The sequence below is a fragment of the Mustela nivalis genome, assembly GCF_964662115.1.
Source record: "Mustela nivalis genome assembly, chromosome: 1".
Taxonomy (NCBI): Eukaryota; Metazoa; Chordata; class Mammalia; order Carnivora; family Mustelidae; genus Mustela; species Mustela nivalis.
Genome location: NC_139020.1, coordinates 154,111,306 through 154,137,858, shown reverse-complemented (window position 1 = coordinate 154,137,858; position 26,553 = coordinate 154,111,306). Strand labels below are relative to the sequence as shown.

Sequence of the window (26,553 nt, the reverse complement as noted above, 5' to 3'; positions counted from 1 at the left end):
ATGGACCTTGCTGAGGTGTGAATCACCCTTCCGGGCTCCCCTGCAGGAGGAGGCCAAGGCCACCCTACACAGCGCTGGGCCTGAAATCACGCCGTGTCCTGTCCTGCTTCTCCACTCCCTCCACATCAGCTTCAGGGAAACAGCCTGAGACCCCCACATTCTCCTTGATTTTTTTCACTTTCTTTTGTTTGCCTTGGCTTAGCAGTCCATTTTCATGGCTTTCCTTTTAAGAGGTGTTGTGCTGCTTTATGAAAAAGGCTTAAAATCCAAGACTCCCCTTTCCCCTTAAAAGAGGAAATTATTAAATTGCTGTTTTGCAGTTCATTAGGAAAAAAAAATCCAGAGGTTTAACACATGTTTTCTACCCCCCCCCCAACTCCCCCCCCCTCCCCCCCCCCCCGCCAAATAGATTTACCCCAAGTCCTGCAGCTCTGGGAAACACCCTTCTTAATTGATCCTTGTTGTAGCTACAGCTCTGTTGACATTTCTAAAGCAAAACGTAGCCTTCCTTCCAAACACAGTGAATACACAAGTGAAGCTTTTCATATATGTGAAAACTGAGCCCCACCATGGAACATTGAGGCCACGCTGTAATTGGAAGTGGACATCCGGGTCTCTCTACCACCTCCGCACTGCCCACCACTGCAGGAAGGGCCCAGCCTGGCTCTCGGGCCTGGCTTCACTAGGGGTTGGAATCTGACTATAAGGCCAGACAGTGGCCACAGTGCTGCCACAGGTAATCCAGGTGAGAGTCCAGCCTCGGGGTACCTGCACTTACCACCCATTATTATCTTTTCCAAGAGGAAATCAGCAAAGGCAGAAACAGCTCAGAAACCGGAAAGGCTCTAGGGAACTTGGGATTGCTCTTTGACATGTGGGACGGGGAAGACCAACAAGGGAAGAGAGAGTGAGCGAGCTTGCCTCTGTGTCAGAACCTCACATGGGCTTGGAGCCAGGTGCGGTTTTTCTGCCTGGCATTATGCAGGAAGTTCAAGGTAAAGTCACCAGGGGGCTTGGGGCACTGGATTAAAAACAGAAAAGGGGCGGAAAAGACTTATTATTTTCTGAGTATCGATATCCACCCTGAGGGCTCCCTTACCAGGGCAAGAGGCAAGTTCATTCATCATCTTAATGGCCCAGCCAAGATGACTATAAACATCTAAGGGTTGCGTTTGACTCCAGGCTACTATTAACTTGACGGGAGACACCAGAGAAAGCAGAACACAATGAAAATCAGTTCCTGCCAGGAATGAGTGCAGTGGCAGAGGAAGGCTGGCGGTTTGAGGCGCACGCATTCCTGTTTGCAAACCCTTCCTGAAGCGACACAGAACACATCTTGTTTTGTTCCTACGTACAGACGCAGTTTCTGTGTGGAAACTTCTGTCTGAGAACAGGCCCGGACACTCCCACAGATACAAAGGTATATAAACATGTAAGTGTCTAATCTTTCCCACTCTATCCCGGGTTAGAAACTGGATCATTTTAATCCTCTGGCACCATCTTGAGCGGCTTGCCTTGAAAGTGAGGAGAGAGAAGCCCTTGAGAGAAAGGGACTGCCTTTCTATGGTAAAGGTAGATATAAACTGGAAGGGTCCCTTTACAAGAAAAACAAGCTTGTAAGCCCTCTTTGCCTTCTGTCCTAAAGAATAAGCCATAGAACACCACAAAAGCTGAGCTGGTGCTTTTCTGCCCCCAAACCAACTTGGAAGCCAAGTTTCCTCTGGAATTCACAGCACTCCTCAGAGAGCAAAACTAAGTTTTCCCTCACGCAACTTCTAGTCGACATTATCAGGCTTCCCACACCGAGCCCTGTCACAGGAGGAGACAGAAGGACATGGGACCCAGCCCTCCACCTTTGTCTCTCAGGGAGGTTAGACGATGACACAACGTGTCAGCCGGATTCACTGACTTATAACCAATCAGGGTTGAGCGTGAACTATATTTCTTAGGAACCTGAAAGTGCAGGAAGCTCTAACACGTATTCTAACTGGTAGGTTTTTGTTTTCCCTGCAGGATCCACGGCCCTCCCCTTGCTACCTCACAGCTCTCTTTCCTTCTGGCAATCCCAAGACTGAATCTCACTTCTTGGCTTCCCCGGCCCATTTGGTCTTTCTTGGCTCTTCCTCTAGCATGCCACCAGCTTTGGTCCTTTCTTCCATTTCCTCAGTCCATATCCTCAGTCAAGAACACAGATGGCCGATCGCCGTCTACCTGATAACAATCCTGGATTCCCGCACGGGGTTTCACGGGGCCTGCAGACCTCTGGGCCGGTCCTCTCCCTGCCCGACTGCAAGACTCAGGGCCAAGCCCTGCATTGTTTGTGGGGTTCATTATCTTCATCTTTCTCTAAACTCTGATATTATTCATCACACATATCACATATTTGAACCATTATATACCTTAGTTTTTAAAAAGTCAACATCCCCAAACCCAAAATTCGAATACGTCAGGAAACAGTAAGTTCATAAAAAAAAAAAAAATCAACAGGCATTATTATAAGCAAACAAACAGGAGCCACCAAAGCTAGCTCATTTCACTTAACTGATATATATTTACCAAGGTGTTTTTTTTTTTTTAATTCTAGTTAACATACAGTGTTAATATTAGTTTCTGGAGTAGAATTTAATGATTCATGACTTATGCAGAACACCCGCTACTCATTTTATTTACCAAGTTTTAAATTATTTTTCATGTAATTTTATTTTTTTAAATAAAGACTATTAATTAAATATAAAAATATGTTCAGTTTTTTTTTTAAAGATTTATTTATTTGTGAGAGAGAGCATGAGAGAGGGAGAGAGAGAGCACAAGCAGGAAGCATGGCAGGCAGAGCAAGAGGGAAAAGCAGGCTCCCCACTGAGCAGGGAGCCCAATACGGGACTCGATCCCAGGACCCTGGGATCATGACCTGAGCCAAAGGAAGACATTTAAGCCACTGAGCCACCCAGACGCCCAAAATATGTTCAGTCTAACATGAGCTCTATTTTTTTGACATTAGGATGGCACATGGCTGTATGCACTACTGGGTATTTACCCTAAAGATACAAACGTAGTGATCCAAAGGGGCACGTGCACCCGAATGTTTATAGCAGCAATGTCCACAATAGCCAAACTATGGAAAGAACCTAGATGTCCATCAACAGATGAATGGATCAAGAAGATGTGGTATATATACACAATGGAATACTATGCAGCTATCAAAAGAAATGAAACCTTGCCATTTGCGACAACATGGATGGAACTCGAGCGTATCATGCTTAGCGAAATAAGTCAAGCGGAGAAAGACAACTATCATATAATCTCCCTGATATGAGGAAGTGGTGATGCAACATGGGGGCTTAAGTGGGTAGAAGAAGAATCAATGAAACAAGATGGAATTGGGAGGGAGACAAACCACGAGTGACTCTTAATCTCACAAAACAAACTGAGGGCTGCTGGGGGGAGAGGGGTTGGGAGAAGGGGGTGGGATTATGGACATTGGGGAGGGTATGTGCTTTGGTGAGTGCTGTGAAGTGTGTAAACCTGGCGATTCACAGACCTGTACCCCTGGGGATAAAAATATATGTTTATAAAAAATAAAAAATTTAAAAAAAAAACAAAAATGAAGAGTCAACACCATCTGACTTTCGTGCTTTTTCCTGTATTCTTGCTTTTCTTCCTCCACCCCCGCCCCACCCTAGAATGTAATCTTGGTCTGAAGTAGGTGACAATATATACCTTCTGAATAAATGAACAAATTATAAGGCTCGTGCTTGTGTGTAGGAGGGTTGCCATGGCAGGTATGTATCGCATACAAGTCGTTGGCCTAGGGGCCCCACTTAACTCAGCCCATCTCATTTTTTTTTTAATTTTTTAGGATTTTATTTATTTATTTGACAGAGAGAGATCACAAGTGGACAAAGAGGCAGGCAGAGAGAGAGGAGGAATCAGGCTCCCCGCTAAGCAGAGAGCCCAATGCGGGACTCCCAGGACCCCGGGATCATGACCTGAGCTGAAGGCAGAGGCTTTAACCCACTGAGCCACCCAGGTGCCCCAGCCCATCTCATTTTAGAGAGAAAGTGAGGCACAGAGAGACAGCCCCTGGCTCAAGGTCACCTGCCCGGCAAGAAATAGAGCTGAGTTTCTGCATCTGCAGCTGAATGAAGGTCATGAGAAGGTCGCTTTCCCTCTATTCCACCTTGGCTACTTGCTATGTTACTTCTAAGAACTTCTGAAACATTAAGCTGCTTCTTGCAATGGCTGCAAAGTACAAATATTCCAGCCTTGGAAAAGTTTTCAAAGCCTTGTTGGCTTTCAAAATGCTGTGAATACTATGTGTCCATTGACTCCTCCCCAAAACACTTGCACTTGAACCCCCACACTCCATTCCCTTTGCTGGCTTCTCTACCACCCACAGGTGCCTGTGAGATGCTGATGAGCCTGCAGACACGCTCAGTTTGGCCACAAATAAGATCCGTGTGACCAACAGGCAGGCAGGAGAAGGAGCCTCCAGCATATGGAAGACAGAGAAGCTGTAGGCCACAAACCGGAGGCCTCCAGGCTGGATGCAGTCAGCCAGACATGTGTATTTGGCCCATACAATGTGCGAAGAACACTTTAATTAGCTGCCAAAGTCATGCGATTTCACATAAACATGTAGATTTCTGGCTTTTATTGAAAAATAAAAGTCTGACAGCACTGGGCCCCACTCCCACCTGGTAACCGCTGACTGCTACAGGGAGCTGGCTGCTCTCTCTGGAATGAGACTCCCTTTCTCCTCAGTCTTCACTGCTTCCCGCTGTCCCACACTGGATCCCCCAACCTGCTTACAATACTTGCCTTGCCCCCTTCCTGTAAGACCATGAAGTGCATACCAGTATTGCTCAAGCTAGAACCTTGGCTAAGTTCCATTAGGCTAACTACAAATTCTGGAAGCCTAGAAAGTAAGGTGCTTAGGTTGCACATGCTTCCAGCCCTGGGGGCATCTCTAGCAGGTGCTGGTGGCCTCACAGGTGCGTTGCCCTTTCTGGGTGCTCCACCCCATGTCCACTAGCCAGCAGCTATATCTTATGTGCCCGAGTGCATTTTTCCAGAAGGAGGTCAGTTGTTCTGGACAAGCACATTACAGGAAGGAAGTCCTGGGGAAGACCCCCCCACCCCGAAAGCTTCAACCACTGACTCCTCAGGAGGGTGTATCAATCCCCCAGCTCCCTCAGCCATGTGGTTTGCTTTGCACTGTTCCCCAGGGTTGTCCAATTAAACTCTGGTACCCAGTGTGGCATCTGGTTTAACAGCACCTTTCATTAGCAGCCTTCACAGGTCTATCCCTGCTCTGCCTCCCTCCCAGCGGTCTTGCACCTCCCAAATGAACTGCCCTCAATTCCTTGCTTCAAGCTCAGCGTCCAGGAGATCTGAACCAAAAACGCACTCACGCTGTAGAGAAGAGACTAGGTCAGGGGCCTGCCCTCGCTCTTTCTTGCCCAGCATGGCCTCCTCTGTGGCTGCACAGCTAGCTCCTGTGACCCCTTTGTACCTAGTGGTCACCTGGGAGCTCTCCTGCACTAGCTCTCCTGCACTAGCCTAAAGCTTACAACTGTCTGCATCTATGTCTGTTTGCATGCGGGCTGTAATGGTTACTGCCATGAAGACAAACTCTAGAATCCAGTACCTTCTTTGAGCTTATCTGTCTCGGTCACATGAGGCATTCCTGAGTGCAGGAGTCCTAACTGACAAGCAACTTCGGCATCGGACAGCAGGCATCTGCATTTCTCAGATGTCCCAAGGTCACCCTGCTCCTGGGAATGTTGCTGGCCCTTTGGCACCCCCCACCATGGGCAGCCCCTTTCCATCTTGCTGGATCACTCCTGTCCCTCTTCCTCTGACCTCTCACCAGGGTCCAGGCAGTTCTCTCCTTCACCAAATAAACTCACCCACTCCACCCCACCTCTGCAATGATGGCAGCAGCAGATTTCAGTCCTTCGGAGGCCTATCCATCTTTCCTTAAGTGCTTCTCTGGGGCCCTTGGGCACCCCGAGCCTCACTGTCACAGTCGCTTGCTGCAGGACAATGTTTCAGTGCTCTGACCAGTAGTTGGCGTTTGTGCTCTGCTTGCTGACCTACCTTACACCCCATAAGGCCATGAGTTCTTTGTGAGCAGGGACCAGATCTTACTCATCTCTGGGTCCCTTAGCAGCTGCTACAGTCCCTGGCACTTAGCAAGCAGGTACTTAATAACAACCATCTGAACAAATACATTCTTGTCCTGAGGAAGCAAGAAGAGTTAAAGCCTGTGTGCTGAATGGCATCGCAGCGAAGAAATTAAAACTCAACTTGATCTTGACCCCCGGGTCACAGGGCCATACAACTCCAGCGGGCACCATTCACAAAGTCTGTGGAGTGGGGCTCTGGACATGTCATTCACACAGAATCTAATGTGAACGTGACCGTGGGGTTGGGGGATACGGATGTACTCTCGTGCATTTTCTCCATTCTTCCTCGTTCTCCCTTTCCACTGTGCCGCTCCCCCGCCCCTCAGGGATCCTGCACACTCCTCCGTGGGAGGCCACTCTATGACCACTGTAGGCTGTGCCCCAGCCAGCCCGTCTGCCAAGCAGTCGGTGGCCACCAACGCATGAAGTCCTGTTTTATAGAGTATTCTCGAGTTAGCTTACGGAGGCGAGAGGAAAGCCAGCAGATGGCTGTCCATATGCATCCCACATTTTTTATAAATCATCTTCCCTTATAGGAAAGAGCCAGCATGAATCTGTGAAAGCAGCTTTGTGTTCGAGAGGACAGAAAAGTCCATCTTCGGGGCGATTGTTCAGTCTCAGAAATGGATACATCACAAACTGTGTCATGACACAGAAGATGGGAGACCTTGGAGGTCTAGGGCCTGAGCTGCCTTACAGCTTGGGACAGAGGGATAGCCCCCCACCGTCCCACCCACATCCCCGGGGAAGCCAGGTAAGGCATCTGAGGTGAGATCTGAGGGCAGAGCAGTTGATTAAAGAAAACAGGCATGGAAGGGCTCCCAGGACTGGATTATAACTGGATTCAAGTGTGCATGCGGGGGATGGTGAGCAATGAGGCTGGGGAAGAGGGAGGGCAGGAAGCTCTGCCTCAGAACGGCCTCTCAGGGAACAGCTGAGGAGTCTGAACTCCATTCTGAAGAATGTGAGGCAGGAAGAGTGACGAGATTAAGTTTCTTCTCAAATTTTTATGGTATAACTGATATCATAAGCTTATTTTTTATTAAGTTTTTAAGTTAGGTATTTACTGTGGCAATAATTTTTCTTACATTTGCTTACTATTTTAAATGCTTGTGAAATTTGTTTTTGCTTACATCTATGTTTATTTGGCCTTAACATTTTATTACACAACGTATTCTTGAGTGCTTTATCTCTAAGTGTCTTTTTTCTCAGGAACAGTTTCATGCTTATTAAAGCTTTAATGGTTATTGAAGCAGATGCTGCCTTGCTCACATTCCCTAGAACCAACCAGAGCACTGGTCACCTGAAGCCAGCACCCTTCAGGCCAAAGGCTTCCAACTTTTCACTGCCAGAGTTGTTTGCCGGAGTGTGGCCCATAGCCAGAGAAGGCTGGAAGTGCCAGAGAGTTGATGCCCTTGGAGGGCTTCTCTGTGGATGAGTGGTAAGAGTTGGTGGATAAATCCCTTAGCAGCCTCCTTACCCCTGGGAGTGATTCTGAAGGGTGTTCCACAGAGCCTGTCTGAGGATTTGCAGTGGGATGGAGCCCGAGTTCCTCACGGATTATCAGTGCACACTTCCCTGTCTTTCCTCTCTTCCTCGTCTAAACTCACCACTCTCACAAAGTGCCTCCGGAGATCATTCCTCAAAGAAATTCCCTATACCTACATCACTGTGTTGGGGTCTGCTTTTAGGGAAATCCAAACCAGGAGAGTTAATAGACCTTATAAATTCTCATATATTCAAGGATATCTTTATTCTGTTTTCACAATTGAGGGCAAGCTGGCTGGGTATAGAATTCTTAATTCACAAGAGAAACTATCCTGATTTTTAAATTCTGTTACAGAAAAGAAGCCTATGGAACACTGATTTCTTTATTTTCTGTTAGTATCAGTACCATCACTTTCATTTTTCAAATTCAAAATCTCATGAAGCTCTGTGTTGACAGTCAAGGGCTCTCAGTGTTTTTGCATGGTGTTTGCAGAGCTCTCAGTGTTGTTGCCGGGTGTTTGCAGAGCTCACTCAAAAAAAAAGGTGATCCCTCCTTGCTGTCTACTTATGTCTTCTATTCCAACAATTTTGGAGCCACTTCCCTTTGCTGGTTTCTGGTCTCCACCTTCCACCTCTATAATTCTCACAGTCATTCTTCATTGTTTGGGTTTTTTTTTTTTTCTGAATTCTCAGAGACTATCTCAAATATGCCCTGTGTAACAATGAAGCAATTTTTTCTACTGCTAATTCTGCTCTTTCCTGATTATAACACATTTTAATTCTGCTATTGCTTTCCTGGTTTTCTTACATTTCCTTATTTTACCTGCAATCTTTATTTTTGTTTGCCTCTAAGTTCATTCTCTTTTCATCCCAGCTTATCATTCTATCTGATCTTTCACTGTGCTCATTTCCCCCTGAATTTAATCAAGAAAAGTGAATGCTAGAATAAAATTTACTTTTGTTTTCTATTAATAATCTTTCTAAAAGGTATGCTTTCCTTCTGTATCCTGAGTTGCATTCTTCTTCGTTTATGTGTTAGAATGTTTCTGTACAGTCCATGTTGGTTATATTAGGTCTACGCAGGGTGAGTAGGCTCTCCTGGTTCCTCTTTACCACTCATCTAGGTGCTGTGCCAATCCTGCTCTGGGCTGAGTGATGCCATTTACATGTCCATTTAGAGTTGTGGTTGTGATCACAGAAGAGGATTTTTTGTTTCTTTCCCTTCTCTTGCCACACTGATGGTCTTCGTGACTGTTTTTCTAGTTGGTCCTGCCCAAGGGGCAGCTATGTGATGTCTCTGTGCACTGTTAACCTTTCTTACATGAATGTTTCCCACATCCTGAGGAGCCCCTGATACCTTGTCATCTTTCTGAAAAATTGAAACTGGGGCTCCCTGTCCCAAAGTTGTTGGGATTCAGTGTAAATAAGATAAAAATGATCAGCTATGATAGCTGATGACTAATATGTGGGCTCAGGTACACTGTCCTCACCTGACTAGACCCCTCATCCAGAATGCCTGGGGGCTACCTACTACCCCTTGAGGTGCTCAACATGACACAGGGGTGGAAATGATGCTCTCCTATCACTATAAGAGGAGAAAATTCTGCTGAGTGATTTATGTTCTTGGGCATATTTCCATCTCTTCACACCCTATATTAATCAGACCAAGGTTATATTTTATGATGGCACACCCTTAGCCATCCCTGCCTCATCCTACTTCCCCTATTTCTCCCCTGCACCATTCCACCAATATGGCAGATTCACCCAGATCGAATGCAGGAGGGCATGGGAAATGTATGTAAGACCCCTGGTATATAGTAGGTAGTCAACAAACACTATGTTGCTTTCCCCAAAGAGTTACAAGACTAAAAGTAAAATCATTTGTTCATAGCAATCACTGTGAAAGACATTCATCACAGTTTTGTTTTGTTTTTAGATTTATTTAATAGAGACAGATAGAGCAAGAGAGAGAGTGTGAGGAAAGGAAAGGGCAGAAAGAGAGGGAGACAAGCGGACTCCTAGCTGAGTGGGGACCCTGACATGGGGCTTGATCCCACGACCCTGAGATCATGATCTGAGCTCAAGCCAAAAGTTGGATCTTAACTGACTAAGCCACCAAAGGCATTCTCATTCATCACAGTATTGAAAAGGAAAAAACTGGAATGAAATATCTATGTAACAGGAATTTGAGGGTAATCCATAGTATACTTTATGACAGAATATTATGCAGCCTCCAAGCTAAAAAGAAAATTACGATGAAGGGAAGGAGAATAGGATCTAGGAAGCTACACAGTTTGTGAAATACTACCACCAAATCCTATATACTGACAGAGTGGGGCCAGCTCAGAACTTTCTAGCAGACAACAGAGAGAACAAAGCCTAGTCACAGGGACAACTGTCTACAGGTTAAAATAAGCCAAAATACTTGGGAAAAGCACAACTATTCCTAAGTCTGAGACCAGAGAGAAATTTCTCCCATCCTAAGCAAGAGGAGCCTGCCACATAATGACCCAGCCACCAACTGCATCCTTTCGGTTACCACAGAGATGAGTTTTACAGATCTGTCCTTGAGTGAGCCCCTCTCCCACCACCGCCTACAGCATGATGGCATCAGGGCACAGGAAATGCTGTAGAAGACACTCTATGTGGAGCCAGAGATACTAGAACCCTATAGATACTTGGTTCTTTCTTGACTGGGCTTAAACCAGGATCATTTTTAGGATATAGAAGATAGATGGGAAGCATGCCTTTCCCATAGTCCTTCTTGATTGCTTCTGTTGCCTCCCCAACCCTGGTGCTCCTAAAAGCTATTAAGCAGCAGAGTCTGAGATAAACTCTTGTGAAGTTCTTGGAGTGTGAGCATTCCAGGTCACTCTCTAGGCTTCAGGGGCCCCCTAAGCTGGGCAAGGTTGGTGTAATCCTATTAAAACTGTTGAACTTCCAGGACCTGTGTCTGAACGGAAGTTTGCCCACTGGCTGGAAGCTTTTCCCAGGGCTCATCTATGGGCAGGGAGAAACTGTTCCTCAGAAAGCGATTTTGGTTCCATTTAACACAGAGATCAAGGTGCTGCAGTTCCATGTTGTAAACATGCTGAAAACCTCCAAGAATTGCCTTTAAAACTGCTGTCAAAACTCAGAGCAATCACCAGGGAGGGTGAGGTTTGTCTGAGCCCACTCATTCCTGTTGCCTGCTAGAGACTCGTTCTTTATTTCTTCCTGTAGATGGTTCATTGAGGTGAATTATGGGACAGGAGAGAATACCAACTCCTTTTTCTTTTCCAAGTCATTCTACTTAATTTATTCACACCTACGAATTCATGCTGAAAAACTTACTCAGTTCATGAAAATAATTTCATTTCAATTCACTCAAATATATCATAAGCAAACATGCCAAAGCAACTCCCTAATGGAAAGCATCAAGTGCACCAGGCGTGATAACAAGCATAGTAAGCAGCGACCTGTCCTTATCCCTTATCTTGTTTTTCACAACTACTGACATGAAACTGGATTTCTCTAGAACACATGAGTGTCCGGAGAAGAGGTCAGACATCAAATGGTAGGGAGAAGGCTCCATAAGACAGCAAGGAAGGGAGACAGTGTTAGAGATGTATATTGCTCCAATGTAGCTTCTAAGTTCAGAGGGAAAGAATTCTCATAGTTCTGAATGATACCCCACAGAGTGAAAAAGTTTGCAGAATCACTACACATTGCAAGCTATGATGAAAGCCAGAAAATGCTCCAGATGGAAGAAAGACTCTCTTTCAGGGGTGCCCTCCTTACCTTCTGCCACATGTTGATGAAGAAGAGCTCCCGGGAAACGTTGAAGGACAGGTTGGCATCATAGGCATCATCCCCGAGGTTTGAGATGGAGATGTTTAGGGAGATATTCTTCACAGCCCCCAAAGCTAGATAGGGGGTTTTCCCATCAACGCTGTAATGAAAAATAAGCAGCAATGAGTGCTCTGAAGCTTTCACTAACATAATATGAGATATCAGAGGGTAGCTGGAGGTTGGGGACAGAAACTCCCTTGGGGTCAGAACCATATGTTCCAGCAACCCCATTAACCAGCCATGTATCCTTGTGCAAGCAGTCAGCTTCCTCATCTAACAGCCTAACTCACTAGGCTCTTCTGGGGCTCACATCAATCTCAGAAAATTGTAAGACGTTTAATAGCCTAGACACAGAATCTGGCCATGTATTCGCTCATATGTTTTTGAGTACCTACTACCTACCAATCGCAACTATTCTATTTGCTAGAAGACAGAACAGTGAACAAAACAGAGCTCTTGCCTTCTTACAGCTCCAGAGAGATGAAAAACACATACACCAAGCAGCGACCATACAGGTCAGATTGTGATAAGAGCTACAGAGAAAACTCACAAAGGGTAGGAAGGGTAGAGAATGCCAGATTTGGAGGAGAGTAGGTTGTAATTTTAAATAGGATGGTTGGGGAAGCCTCACTGATGAGGAAACCTCTGAGTAGAAACATGATGGAAGAAAAGGAGCAAGATGCACAGACACCTGGGAACTAGCAAAGGAAAGTTATGCCTGGCACATTCAAGGACTGGCAAGAATGCCAGAATGGCTAAGAGGAGTGAGCAAAGGGGAGCGTGGGAGGAAACGAGCTCAGAGAGGCAAAGGGAGTAGGGACAGACAGATCATATGGGGCACTTTGGGGCCGTCACAAAGACCTTGGTTTGACTCTGAGATGAAATTCCCGCAGGGCTCTGAGTAGAGGAGTGGCGTAACCTGATTTTCACATGTGAAGCCTCACACTGGCTGTGATGTGAACGGTCTGTAGAGTGTGTGGTCGGGAGATGTAGGGAGCCTGTTTGGGAAGCCCTCACAGTAACCCAGGAGGCAGCTCAGACCACACTGAAGTAGTGAGAAGAGGTCATGTTCTGGATGTGTTTCCAAGGTTATGCCAACAGATTTGCTCACAAATTGGGTGAGGGTTATTAGGGAAAAAGAGGCGTCAAGGACAGCTGCAATGATTTTAGTTTCAACAACTGGAAGGTAAAAGTTGTCCTTCATTGAGATGGAACGACCATGGGTATGGAAGGTTCAGCAGGAAAAAATCCAAATGGCTACTGGATCCTTAAGAAGAGGTGTTGAACAGCTAGGTGCTTAAGTCTTAAAGGAGTGTCTGGGCTGGAGATATACATTTGGGAGAGACTGCATATGGTTGTTAGAGAATAAGCATAGATAGAGAAGAGGTCTCACACTTAGGGGTTGTGGGTGAGGAAGAGAAGAGAAAGCATGAGGGAGGTAGGAGGAAAACCAAGAGAGATGGTATCTAAGAGGCCATAGCAGTCATGTTCCAAGGAAGGAGTAATCAGTTTTGTCAAATGCAGTAGACAGGTCAAAATAACATGAAGAATTAAGACTGGCTACTGCAATTAGCCACCTGGAGGTCACCGGTGATCTCATTAAGAACTGTATTAAGTGGCATGATAGGGATGGAAGCTTGGAACTGGCTTAAAAGATGGAGGAGCAGAATAAATGGAAACAGTGAGTACGCTCAACTATTTGGAGGAGTTTTTCTGTAAAGAGGAGTAGAGAAATAGGATGACAGCCAGGGCGGGGGAGTGGGCTCAAGGAAACTGGTTTTTGTTTTTTTTAAGATGGAAATAGTCGTAGCATATTTGCACGAGCATGGGAAGGATGTATCACAGAGGGAACAACTAATGACATGACAGGGAACAACTGCTGGTGGACAAATGGAGAGGCTGGCCTCAGCCAGCACAAGGTGAGAAACTGGAGCCAACGGCACTGACATGTGAGTAGACGGGTGTTAGAAACAAAGCAGAGGTTCCTTTGTAATTGCTTCCATCTTGCACTGAAACAGAAGTAGGGTTAAAGACTGGGAACAGAGAGGAGAAGGGGGAAGGAACACTTGAGGGGCAAAGAGAAGAAGGGAAATGGCAGCCCAGGATGTGGGGGAGTGAGCAGGCCATCCATGGAGGACAAGGGAATGAGGACAATGGGGATGAGGACAACGATGAAGGTGCACACGAGATGGATGCCTGTTGTGTGACATGAGCTGTGGACAAAACAAATTCACATTGGTAGCCCGTCTTTGGCCAACCAGTTAATGGACGATGTGATTAAGCTTATTCAGAGTTTATGTAATGGAGAGTCTGATATTTTTCTCTGCTCAGCATCCTGACACGTTCCTGTTTGGGAGGAATCTCAAAATAGGTGGGAGGAGCACATCAGAAGAAAGGGGGTAGGCCCTCCCCCTTCCCTCCTCTTGGGTGCCTGACTGGGCACGCAGTCATGAGATCTAAGTGTAGTCAGTATGACGAGCAGATACTCCCAAGAAGGGCCATGAATTTTGAGGGTTGCACAAACACCCTGGGGCCCTCTGAGATCTTCTGAGGTGGCTACACCAATGTTGAGATTCCAGGGGCGGTATCCTGAGCTAAGCCTGGTCTCCCCTGTTTCCTGTTCATGTTGGTTCCCCAGGCTTCCTGCCTATGCTCTGAATCAGCCCATATCCTTCCAATAAATTCTTCTTCTGCTTAAATTAACCAACACACGTTTATTGCTGTTTGCAACCATTAATACAACAAATTGAGCACGAAAGAGAGGAGATATATCCAAAATCTCAGTAGGCTATAACCCTTTGAAATACAGATTGCCGCGGGGGGGGGGGGAGTGGGAAGCAGTCCTATTTCCCATCCATGAAGGGAAGACCTCACTTTCCTGTATGCCCCGGCACTTCGGCAAGGATAATGTGTGCAACGATGGACTTGCTTTTGGAAGCTAGAGCTCTGAGGATCCAAACAAGATGTGAAAAATTAACTTAGAGAAAAGTTTCAAATTCTTGAATGGCCTCCAATACATTGACACCCTGACCTCAAGCTATTGTGGCAGTTATTTATTATTGTTGGCCATCTTCATTTTAAACAATTGATGGGTTATTTCTGTCCTCCTGTTTGCTTTTGTAAGATTACAGGAGTAATTCTTAGGCCTGGAGGAGTTACGAGGGCATGCTAAGCTTGCTTTCTCTTGAGAAGGAAGGGCCTAAGCCCTTGAAAGTAGCCCAGTCACATCAGAAATTATCCATAGTTTCCAAATGGAACATAGAGAGACAATACAGAGAAGCACGGGACAGTGGGGGTGGGAGCTGCCTCCTCATTCCAGTTTTGTTGTTCATGATCAGCCTCTCTTCCTCACATATAAACGGCAAGGGAGCAGGCCCAGAGATGTCTAACCTTCTCCAGCATCTGGAGCTCGGGTCTCTGTCACTTAATCAGGCACCAAGGTCATTCCTGGTCTTTCAGAGTCAAGTGACTCTAACATGGCTCCATGGTGAAGGGAAGCCAGGAGCCTTCCAGGGCGGAATGTGAACTCGGCCTTCCCTATAAAGGGGCGCCTCAAAGCTGTTCTCACTTTCTACACGGTCTAAGACTCATGTCTTCATAGGTCTTTGGAAGCACGTGTCTGCTTCCAAAGTTATTCTTAGAAATGAAACAAAATGTAATTTGCCTGGTGTTGGGTGCTTTGAAACATGTCATCTTTCTGAAACCTTACAACACCATGAGCCGGTCCTGATGTTAGTGCCATTTTTGGAGGCGAGGAGATGGAGAAGCAGAGATAAGGTGGCTGGCCAAGGAGCTGCGCTGGGCTTAGAAAGAAGCACTTCCTGTGCCTTCAAAAACCTGCCCCCTCCATCATGGGCCCCTTCTGATCTCTCTCCTGGGGGAAATAAATCTCCTTATTATGAGCCCCTCTAGCCCCATGTGCTCCTCCAACCCCTCCCAGCACTTACCAAGGTTGGGAGGACACATTTATTTGTGTGGTTATTTAAGAAACATCTCTTTCCTATTAAAATCTAATCCCCGGCGGGTAAAGACCCCGGTCTGATTTGCTCATCACTGAACCCCTGGTGACAGACTTGGGCCAGGCACACAGTAGGTGTTCAGCGAACCCTTATGGAATGGAGGAATGAACATGCCCGACATCCCCACAACAGTTCATCAGCTCAATTTTTGCATTTTATTGTTGGAGACAATGAGCCCACCCCTCCCCCCACCCAAAGGGGAATCCACTTTGGTCAAGGTCACGGAGCCACGTAGGGGCTGAGCTGGAGCTAGTGCCCATCTTCATGCCCGACTTCCTTTGGCATGAAGGTCATCTAAGCCACAGTTCTTACATAAACTCCATCTCAGTTGGGAAGGGCTTTGGGAAGAAAAATCTTTTTGATATCTAAAAAGAACAGAACCCCACGGAGACCAACCTCTCTGTCAGGACTGAAAGAGTACAATACTCTGATATAGGGGTTTTCGGCAAACATCCCACCAGTGCTTATTTATAATAGAACTACCTTTCTAAGTCTTGGGGAATCTTATTCCCTGAGATATTTTGCCATTAATTCCAATTTGCTTGTGCAATCTTTTAAATGTGTCTTATTACTTTGTTCACCACTCACTCATATTTTTATATGAAAAGTGTTACTAACAATCAACATACAATACAAATCATATAGTTTCTATAAAGTGTATCTGACAGCACATAGAGAACCTGCTGGAAATATACTGCTCATTTGTTATGAAAAATAATAAGTGTAACTGCCCTAATACATCTTTATAGCAGCTATTTTTGGAATATGTTGGGCTTATATTTAAGTTTAGTGCTGATTTGTGTTACTGCTGCCATGTCGATAGCACTGGGATGCAGAACCCTTCTCTGACGTCACTTGTCACCACTCAGAAGTCCTCACTGGGGAGATGCCATCCATTTCCATATCAGCTGTCATATGCTGAATGCCTGAGGCCACCGAAGTAAATTCTTTCCCCTCTACAGTCCCGTAAGCAATTTTATGCAGGTAATTTTTTGAGGAGATGCTAAGGGAAGAAATTAAAGTAGCTGAAAGGTGTTTAATAATTAATGATCCATTGGATCATTTTAGATTTTCCCTAAGTCTTAAAGATTAAAGCCATGACTTTATGTAAATGATCTGTAGTTATAATCCACTTTCCATAAGATATAATTCTTCTATTTTCTTTTGCTGCTGGCTGCACTCTAGACCGAGTCAAGGATGTCAATACAGGAGCTAATCAAATGCATTCTAGCCAACTGTATTTGAGCTTTAAAAACTTGTCATACCCTTATTATTACTGACGATCTATTTGCCACCCACAACTGTATTTGATAATGACAACTAGGATAAAGGTATACGGCAACCAAATCCATCTGTGTTTTTCCTTCCCACCTTCATTCTTTTGTCTCCCTCATTCTCCCTCCCTTCCTTCTAGTATTTATCTGTCCATCTGTTACTATTAAAGCTACCTTCTCAACTTCAGTGTCAGGGATACTCCTAGGAGTTCACAGTCTAATGGTGGAGCCAAACATGTAAGACAAAAGTTGACATCAACATGTATGAAGTGCTGACTGAGAGGGATGAATAAACATTCCTAGCAAGTCCCTTATGCTATGAGAGTACAAAGAAGGGATTCTTCAGGGGGCTGTGGGGGAAGGGTGGGGAGTGTCTGGCAAGGCATTACTGATGGGGTGAGCCATGAGTCCTACAACAATGGGAAGACAGCCCTGTCAACAAAATTGTTGCTAAGCCTGATTATACATACACACACACACACACACACACACACACACAGGCAATCCTTAGTTTTTCCATCCATGGAAATCATATTAAAAAGGACATTGTGAGGCAGATCATATTCTTCCCTAGGACAAATGTCAAAATTGGGGGCAGCATTCCTTGAGTAACGATCCAGGATCCAACAAATCACAGATAGCCTCAACAATGTGTCATAAAAGCAAGGATATAAATTACAGCCATTGCAATTTAAAATCACAGACAACGCTTCCTACTCTTACAAATGGGCAGACATCATAAAATCAGAAATGGAACTGGACAGCTGGATGGGGGCTCACTGGAGTCATCATTTTGCAGTTAAAGGCCAGAGAGGGAATCGCGTCCCTGCGGCAAAGCCGGGCAGCCCTCCCAACTTCCCTGGGAGGTCTGGTGTTCTTCCCTCTGTTCCCAGTGTTCTTAAAATACAGAAACATGCAATTAAATAGCCTAAAATTTGCATAAAGCTTACTTGGCTATCATAAGATGAGAAAAGAAATTGTGTCTGCCTTTCTAGCATTTGAACTGCTTAGAATATTAGGAGGTGTCTCCTCTTTACAAAAGCTATCTGAAGTGCTTATTTTCCTCTTGACAGTTTTCCTTAAAATTGGTGGAGGTATTCAGGGTGATTTTGGATGCCTTCAGCAGCTCAGCTGGGCAACCACCTTCTTGGCACTTTGTTGACAATTATGAGAGTTTTTCAACTATCAGTGCTTAAAATCACAAACATGATAAAACTAAAAAACCACAGTTGCTCATCTGATATCTTCCTAGAAGGGTTATGCACAAAAGTACCAAATAAATTGATTAGATGTGAAGGACATATACCACAAAGCTGATAACATGAGTCATGCCAACCCTCACCCCCCGCCCCCCGCCCAAAACAAAACAGGTACAGACTAAGGTACAAAATGAATTCAGAGGAAAGAAACCACTGTAGACTGAAGTTATCTTAAGAGTTAGGAATTGAGCCCCACCTTAAAGAATGAGGAGCACAGGGGTAGAAACAGGAAGTAGATTTCAGGCATAGAAGAAAGTAAACAACAGGTAAAAGGATGAAGTGGACTCCAATAATCTGAAAGGAGCAGGAAAAGCACATCCCTTAGCAGTAAGATGAGTGAGAAGCAAGATGATGACATAGGCTGCATCCAGATTCCCATGAATCTCAAATGTCCCAGTTCTGGGTTGATCTTCTAGACCAGTGAGCTTAACCGTGTTATCTTGAGTTGTCAATGCCAGGCAGTATTGCAACCAATTAGTTAGTAACTAATAAAGTACCATAAAGTACCAAAGTGAAAGTATTACAAAATGCAGCAGGCTAGAGGTGGTTCTTCCCTGTCCCCTGGGGTCTTATCACTGCAGCCTGCAATTCCATCTGCCAGTGTCCCCATCTGTTGCTGAAGGACTTTTCTCTGCAGGCTGGCAGAGTGCCAAACAATGAATTCCCTGATGGCCCTGGAGCAGTCCTCAACCAATGACCAGTGGTGACTGGGGTATAATTACCTCGGTTCCCTCACCTACTGGGTGCAACAATTCTGAAGTTCATGCTCTAGGCCAGTGTTGTCTAACACGGCAGGCACTAGTCACAGGTGGCTTCAGAGCACTGGAAATGTGGCAGCTCTGAATTAGGTATAAAATACATATCTGGTTTCTAAGACTTGGCACAATAAAATAAGAAAAAGATGTAAAAACCTCAATTGTCATTTTCATATTAATTACATGTTTAAATGAATTATTAGATAGGTTAAATAACATCTGTTTCACATTAATTCTTCAGTGTAGCTACTGGAAATATTTTAATTGAATACGGGGCTTTCATTATGCCTCCACTGGCCAGGACTGTCCTAGATGTTCAGTAAATTCTATGTATTTTACTTTTAACAGTATGGTGGATTTATGCTTCATCTTCAGTGGTACATATTTGTTCATGTTACTTGCAAAGAAGAGATCTAAGGAAAATAAAGTACATTTGGGTAAAAACAAAATTATTTAAAAAGTAAAACTGAAAATACTTAGCTCTTGCTTGTATTTGCTTATAAACACACTTGCTTATAAAACGTTGCAATAAAAGTCATGAAATGTCAGAAAAAGAAATTCCCTATGTGTGTTCTTTCTCCACACAGAGTGACTCTGAGTTTCACCCAAATCGGATGCCCAAAGTTATCCACAGCGCAGATAAGCCTCACAGGTTCCACCTGACATGGTGGGAGACGAGGAAGCCAGCCATGTGGACCTCGCCAGTAAGGAAGGTCTCAGCCTGGCTCTGTCAGAGGCGGAACCCGAGGCAAGTCTGAGAGCAACCAAGTCATTTATTTGGGAGGTGATCCCAGAAAACACCAGTAGGTGAGGGGTGGAGTGAGACATGGAGAGAGAAGCAACCAAAACAAGGATGTGACATCATCAAGTTCGTCACCTCTGTGGGCACCTGTAGCTTCATCCTGCTGGGATTACTGAAAACTTACAGAATGTTCACCTCAGAGTTCTCCCATCTGCAAGGTGAGGGAAGTACTGACATGTGAGTCCCGTAGGCCACGGTCAAGGGCTGCTGCTGGGAGGGAGGGTCTCTCCCCAGTGCCTCTACCTGCTACATGGTGGGCAGAGCAGGCAGAGACACAGAAGCAGGAGCTGTGACACAGGGCCTGCTGGAGGGGGGGGTCTTACTCTGGAGTTTTATAGTTGGAAGCATGACCCAGGGAGGGAGGCCTGTCTTGGCAGAGCAGCTCAGTCAATCCTCTTGACCGTGAACAGTAGGCCCTGGAGAAGCCCCACCTCACCCCTGCGATCCCTGCCCTGCTCACGTCCACTCATCTCAGGTGCCACAGGCTCCACATCTACTGACAGTTCCAGCCCACACAGGCCTAACAGTCCTGCCAAACATGGTATGGGTGGACAAACAACCCCTCTCCCGGGGGCGACTGCCAGGAGGTTACACCAGGGGCGCTGTTCTGGCTGCCCGTGACCAGCAACTGCTCTTCACTGTAGCTACACCAGTCACTGTAGGGGTGGTTAGCTGTCTTGAATATTGCCCCTGTCCTAAACCAGCACCCATTAGAGTTAAACAGGACACTTGCGACATCTGAGGGGTATGTATTTCTGAGCTACCCTAGTGCAATCCACTCTGGAGAGAATGATCAGGGACCAATTCGAGAAGGCTGTGATGACAAGAAACACAAATTTCCAAGGCCTCCTCTGTAGGGCATGTGCTCTGTGAGGGACTTCTCTCAGCTTCCCAGCCTGGGGAGCCAGCTGTGGATACTTCTGGGGCTCAATAGGGCTCACACCATTTTTCCCCAAAATGTCCTATGGTGTTAGCATCTCAGCCTCTCCTCACCTCTAGGGGCTGAGAGCTCTTCCAGTCCAGTCTACTTCTTCTTCCGAGGGTTATGCCAAAGCCCCCTGGATTCATTACAGAACAGCCAGACTGGAGGTGTCTCCTCGGTGACCCAGGCAACACCTCTCTATAGAAAATGAGGGATCTAGACCAAACAATATGGAAACCCATTCTCAGAACCCCAACATTCCTCTGTCTGCAAAGAATAAAGCTGCCAACTTCAGCCATTATAGGTAAGATGCCAGGATGAATGTCCTCACCAAATTCTGTATACACTCAGTGTGGGGCACCATGTTTTCAGACTCTTGGTCCCTTTCTCTCAGCTTGTAATAAGCCAGAGAAGCTCTCCTTTTCCCAAGGTGGTCATTCTCACATGACAGAACTCTGGACAAAGAAACCAGGAAGGACAGCAAGGGATTACGAAGGAGTAAGTTCTCACAGAATGTTCTATTGCCATCTCTGAAATTTCTTTCCTACAGGGATGGGAAATGGTTTTGATTTGCTGGCTAGTTTTACTCAGTGACAGCCTAACTCTCTGGATGCCTGTAGATCTCATTGATAAGTTATTTAGAATTCAAATGCCAATTTTTCACTGCTGTGAAAAATCACAAAAGTTTCTGGATTTATGAGGTTCTAGTGACTGTGGCAAATAGGAATTTAATCCCCTCTCCCCCAAAAAACCCCCAAAAACCCAAACCCAAAAAACTCCACCAGGAAATACCCAAAAAGTATATTGGGTCAAAAAGGTACAATCCTAAATATATTTAAGAAGTCAAATCTCAGTATGTTTTATATTTTGATAAACTCTAGGATGATAGGAGGTGTTATTTCTGACTGATGGTTAGTCTTACCCTGTGGTGATCATATAGCGGGCCCCATGCAAACCCAGGCCTCGGACAGCCACCTGTGGCTTAGAGCTCCAGCCCAGAACCACCTGCTCTAAGCCATTTGATCCTCCCTTCGCCAACCAACCTGCTTGAGATCCTCTCATTTCACAGCCAACAACACATTTTACTTTCAGACTCAGTGACACATCTGGGAGCCGCCTGCTTCAAAGTTCTCCATGCCCTACCTCCACCACCACTCAGCCTCTCCTCCAGCTGTCCTGCCTATGGTCTCCTGGACGGGCGCTGCCGCCATCTGTCTGGGCTTCAGCTGCCTCAGCTGATGTGCTCACATTGCTTGTCCCAGACCCCTCCCAGCATCTATCTCGACATGTGTCTACTTTCAAATACACTTAAGAAAACCTAAACAGCAACTGTCTACTTTAATTTCTTCTTTTGTTTTAAATCCATAACTTTAAGAGGTTTTAATATTCATATCATTTATATTCTCAAGTGCTGCATCAAACGAAAACACGATCATCAAACAGAACACACTATATGTATGCAGGTTTTAAACGTCTCCAAAACTGGGTTATCATGCCATAGAGTTTGAGACACACTTCACATCTCACCAAGTTTTATAAACCCCTTCTAATCACGCAAAATAGATCCATATGGTTATTAACTACAGATAGAAATCATGAGACACCTCTGTAAGGCACGTCAATTAAAGTTTACGGTGGGTCACCAGAATGATTCCTGGGACTGAGTTTTTGGTTTGAAAGCCACTTACATGAAGCCAGAACTACCTCTATCTCCTGCAAATGTACCCACCTGGGCCAGTTTTATGCTCATAAAGTGAGAGAAAAGCATTTACTGAGGTGACCTGAGTCAAAATAGTGGTTTCCCTAGCAACAGTCAGATAATTAACATAAATATATGGGATTTGAAAAAAATAACAAGCCTATATCCTGACTTTGCAAGCATCAATTTGGTCCTAGATCTGGCTCATTCAGTAACTCATGGAGTGCTAGAAACAGTGTTTGCTTCAATGGGCATCCTTTTCCTAACAAGGCAAACATGAGAAGCTAGAGGGTCGGCCTCCCCCTGCCCCATCTGTTTAACTGTGAAAAGAACTGCTGGTTCTCAGCTAACAGGAATTCAAATCCTCAGCAGCCTTTACTTTAGTAGTTTCTGGAATCACTAAATCTTTGGACATCTGGAACAAATCAGGTCCACTCACTGTAACAACTGGATTAAAGACAAAGAGTACTTGGGGTGGGGGGAGGGCACAAAGGAATTCCCCAAATCTGCAGGCCACTCAGAGATGTGATGTCATAAGACAGGATGGTGTGCCACGATGTGCGAGCCGACCCAGCCATGGTGTGGCGTCACCCTACATGGCACATCAGCTGCTCCTGAAACCCGGCCACCACACACCCAAAATGCAAGAAGCAGATCCTCATTTCACGGAAGCTGGCAGGCCAGATAACTCAAGAGAACCCAAATCGGCAGGGCCACTGTGGTCCCTTGACAAGGACGTCAGCTGTGGCCATAATTTTTCCGTGCTTTGAGCTCAAGGAGCAAATGGGGGACCTAAATGGTCACAGACAATTAAACATGTTGAAATGACAAGCCTCCCCCGTTTGGAAACCTTTTTCCTGTGTGGTGAGGAGCCCTAGGAGCAAGGCGAATATAGGTCTGCCTGCCTGGGTCCTCTGGAGTTCCTTGAAGGCAGAAACAAGAATACACACAGCAGACAGAGCATGTCGAACAACCGTGAATGGGCCCACTTGTCCACAAAGTGGGCACCACATTCACTCCCCAGCCCATTTTCTCTCCCTTGGGCCCGAGGCATTAATTTTCTTGAGCTCATCAAAGTTCTGATGGACAGTTACCTGTGTCTTTAATAAACCAAGAACAAGGAAGGAATGTATACTTTTTAATCAGTATATTTTAGACCCTAGGAGACAGAGAGTTAGGGAAACCCTCCCTTCAGTGGTTTCCAAGTTTGGTCTTACCTTAAAAAAGAAAAATATAACATGACAACAATTTTATAATGAGATCCCAGTTCTACATAATAAAAATGTTCTGTCTACTCCTGTTAACAAAGCAAAACATTGGCTTCTCCAGTATATATCTTTTCCCATAATCAGGAAAAATTTCTGAACAGGGGTTTTTAGCTTGTTTTTTTGTGTCACCAGATACTCTTGGTGGTCTCCTGAAATGAACGGTCCCCTTACCAAAATGATGTTTTAAAATGCATAAGATGAAAAATCAGATTCAAAGAAACCAATCATACGAAAACATGATAATTGCATTTTAAAACATATGGTTTAGTAATATGTGTTCTTTCTTTTGTAACATTAAGTAATAAGATTTGGCAGTGGGTCTAGTAACTACCCTAACTTTGAAATAGGGATGATAGTAATTGATATTTTGAAACAACTGCAACTTTGTAACTTGATAGGAAAGCATCAGTGATTTCTATGTGGACAGTCAGAGTCCCCCTACTATTTCCTAAGCTTTGTTGTCTACATTGATAGTTGAATAAAATATGGCATTCCAGTTTGAAGTTAGTGAACATAGAGATTTTTTTCCTACTCAGGTTCACAAACTCTGTGTACCCTATACACAGATCACTAAGAGGATACTGACCAGGGTTAGAGCCTCTGTCCTATAGGAAGGGGAGGGAGTGGGGCTGCTTTAATGACGGGAAGGAGAGGCTATGCTGGGGGAGAGAGGAACGACAAGAAAGCCATTTCTGAAAGGTGTATAATAAGATATTTACAAATGCTGTGGATTTCCTTCACCTCAATTCCACTGTCCCTGGACTAACAATGAGCCATCTTTACAACTGATGAACCTGGGAAGGTGGGCCAGGGAGGTACATAGGTATAAAGAGAATCTTCTCTTTCTTGGCTTAAAAGGCTAAATTTTTTTGTGTTCTTCCACATGAGGAGAAAGAAACAAAAGGAACGCTTTAAAAATTAGCTTTTCATTTTTGTTCTTGAAGAAGCACAACTGTCGACCGAAACGATGGCATTCACCTCTTGTTCAAATTCCATTATCACAGAAAATATTCTTTAAAAAGAGCCCAGCAGTCCAGTCAGGACCTGTGCAGTGAAAGCCATCCCTCACCAGGGTATCCCCCTCTCCTTTTATCCCTTGTGTCTGCAGAGCCCTCTTTAAAAACAAAGTCCTGGGGAAGAAGCAATCAGAAGTAATCCTAAAAACACAAAATCCTGGGGAGCCTGGGTGGCTTAGTCGGTTGTCTCCAACTCTTGGTTTGGGCTCAGGTCAGAATCTCAGTGTCATGAGATCAAGCCCTACACCGGGCTCCACACTCTGCACAGAGCCTGCTTGAGATTCTCTTTCTCCCTCTGTCCCTTCCCCTGCTCACGCACTTAGAAAAATGAATGAATGAATGAATGAGTGAGTGAGTGAGTGAGTGAATAACACAATATCCCTCTCACCACCTGAAGGGACCTCCTACACATAACCCCATAGGCCTGGTTTTTAAAAACCCAAAAAACCCTTCCAATTCCAAGAGGGCAGGTGAACAGTCTATTGGCAACTCTTTTCCTGATATCTGCTTAACACATTGGATTTCATTTCCTCTAAAAACTCCCGTTCCTAAAAAAGAATCAGGCTGCCTAGCTAGGCAATCTAAGAACGAACAAACAGGATGTCAGGTCAGTTTCCCTGGAAGCAGTCTCCGACAGGGATTCAGGTGCTTTTTCAAGGGACGCCATGGGGAGCAAGGGGCATGGAAGGAGGCTGGGGCAGGGAAGATGCTGAGCAAGACTGTGGTCTTGGGGAGAGTTCCTAATTCACAGGGGGCTCTGGAGCACAAACTGTAGCATGGAATTACCTACACTTGAGACAGGAGCTGGCCTTTTCATCCCCCAGATGGGTCAGTCATTGGCTGAGAGCTGCACTGGGGTGGGTGACACCTCCCAGGCAAGGTGACTCCTGTAAGCGAGGGCCATTCTCCAGACCAGAGGAGGGGAAGCTGTGAGCCCTTAGCAGCTGACACTTATGGCAGCTGGGACTGGGCACGTGCACAGTACAAAGGATCTGGGTGTGGCACCAATAGCATCCACCCAGCCTCATCATATTTGGGTCAAAATCACCTGGCATGGGGTCAGAAAAGCAGAATCATAAAATCTAGAAGTTCTTTACATTGTATCTCCCTTCTCATGGCAATTTGCAAGGAACCGTGACTTATGGGTGGTCCATGTTAATACCCAAGTCTGTCACCTTTGGCTCTCAGGGAGGGGGCCGGTGACCACTAGTGACAAAGCCAAAGGCTCATCCCTCCTTGGCCACAGTTGTCTTGGGTTTTGCCTCTGTGGAGAGCAGCAGGGCCAGAACAAACTTAGGAAGGATGCTCACGAGGGGGCGTGTGCAGGACAACAAGAAGGGTGTGTGAGGGAAGATTTACTTTGGAAAACAAAACAACTACGTGTCCTTGGAATCTGGCTTTTCATACAGTAATAATAGTCTGCTCCAGGATGGGGTAGGCTAGTAATGGTGGCAAGAGACCACTGACCCAGCCACAGAATCAACCGCAAACACCTTCGCAAAGAAACAGCATGTGGCTTCCCGTCCACTCTTGACTTGAGAGGTGAGGGGTCTAGTTACTACCTTCTCTCCATAGTTCCTTTTCTTAGCTTAAAAGTCCAAGGAGAGGGAAAGCAACAGCCATATCATTTTGATGCTGCTGGGAAGATGCTTACACATAAAACTTCCAGTGGTCGGCTCTATTTGGAAGCCAAGGAAAGTATTACCAAATAAAGTTTTATTAGGTACACCCGCGAAGTAGACCCAGGCTCCCCAGGTTGCTCAGGAGGGAGGTGGGCTATGGGCAGACACGTTCCCAGGGGCTTCTGCGGTTGCCATGGTTACTCTGAAGCCCTGCCTTCCACGTACTTTATGGATTCCCCATCCTCTCATTATCCAGATGGAAAATCCCCATGTCTGCTCAGCATGCAGAAGGCCATCCCTGAAATCCAGTATTTGTTGGGATAGATTTCTGCTCCTCGTGTGTGTGTGTGTGTGTGTGTGTGTGTGTGTGTGTGTGTGTGTGTGTGTTTGTCGGGCGTGGGGGAGTGGGA

The 26,553-nt window shown here is 45.5% G+C and overlaps 1 protein-coding gene across 3 annotated transcripts in view; it reads right to left on the bottom strand.

The window, feature by feature from the left end:
* The window catches only part of ITGA9 (integrin subunit alpha 9), a 323,185-nt gene that overhangs the window by 110,303 nt on the left and 186,329 nt on the right, over positions 1–26,553 (bottom strand). For all 3 annotated transcript variants that reach the window (XM_082745464.1, XM_082745463.1, XM_082745465.1), the window contains one exon: positions 11,457–11,607. In XM_082745464.1, coding sequence (XP_082601590.1) covers positions 11,457–11,607 — 151 coding nt within the window. The remainder of the gene's footprint in view (positions 1–11,456; positions 11,608–26,553) is intronic.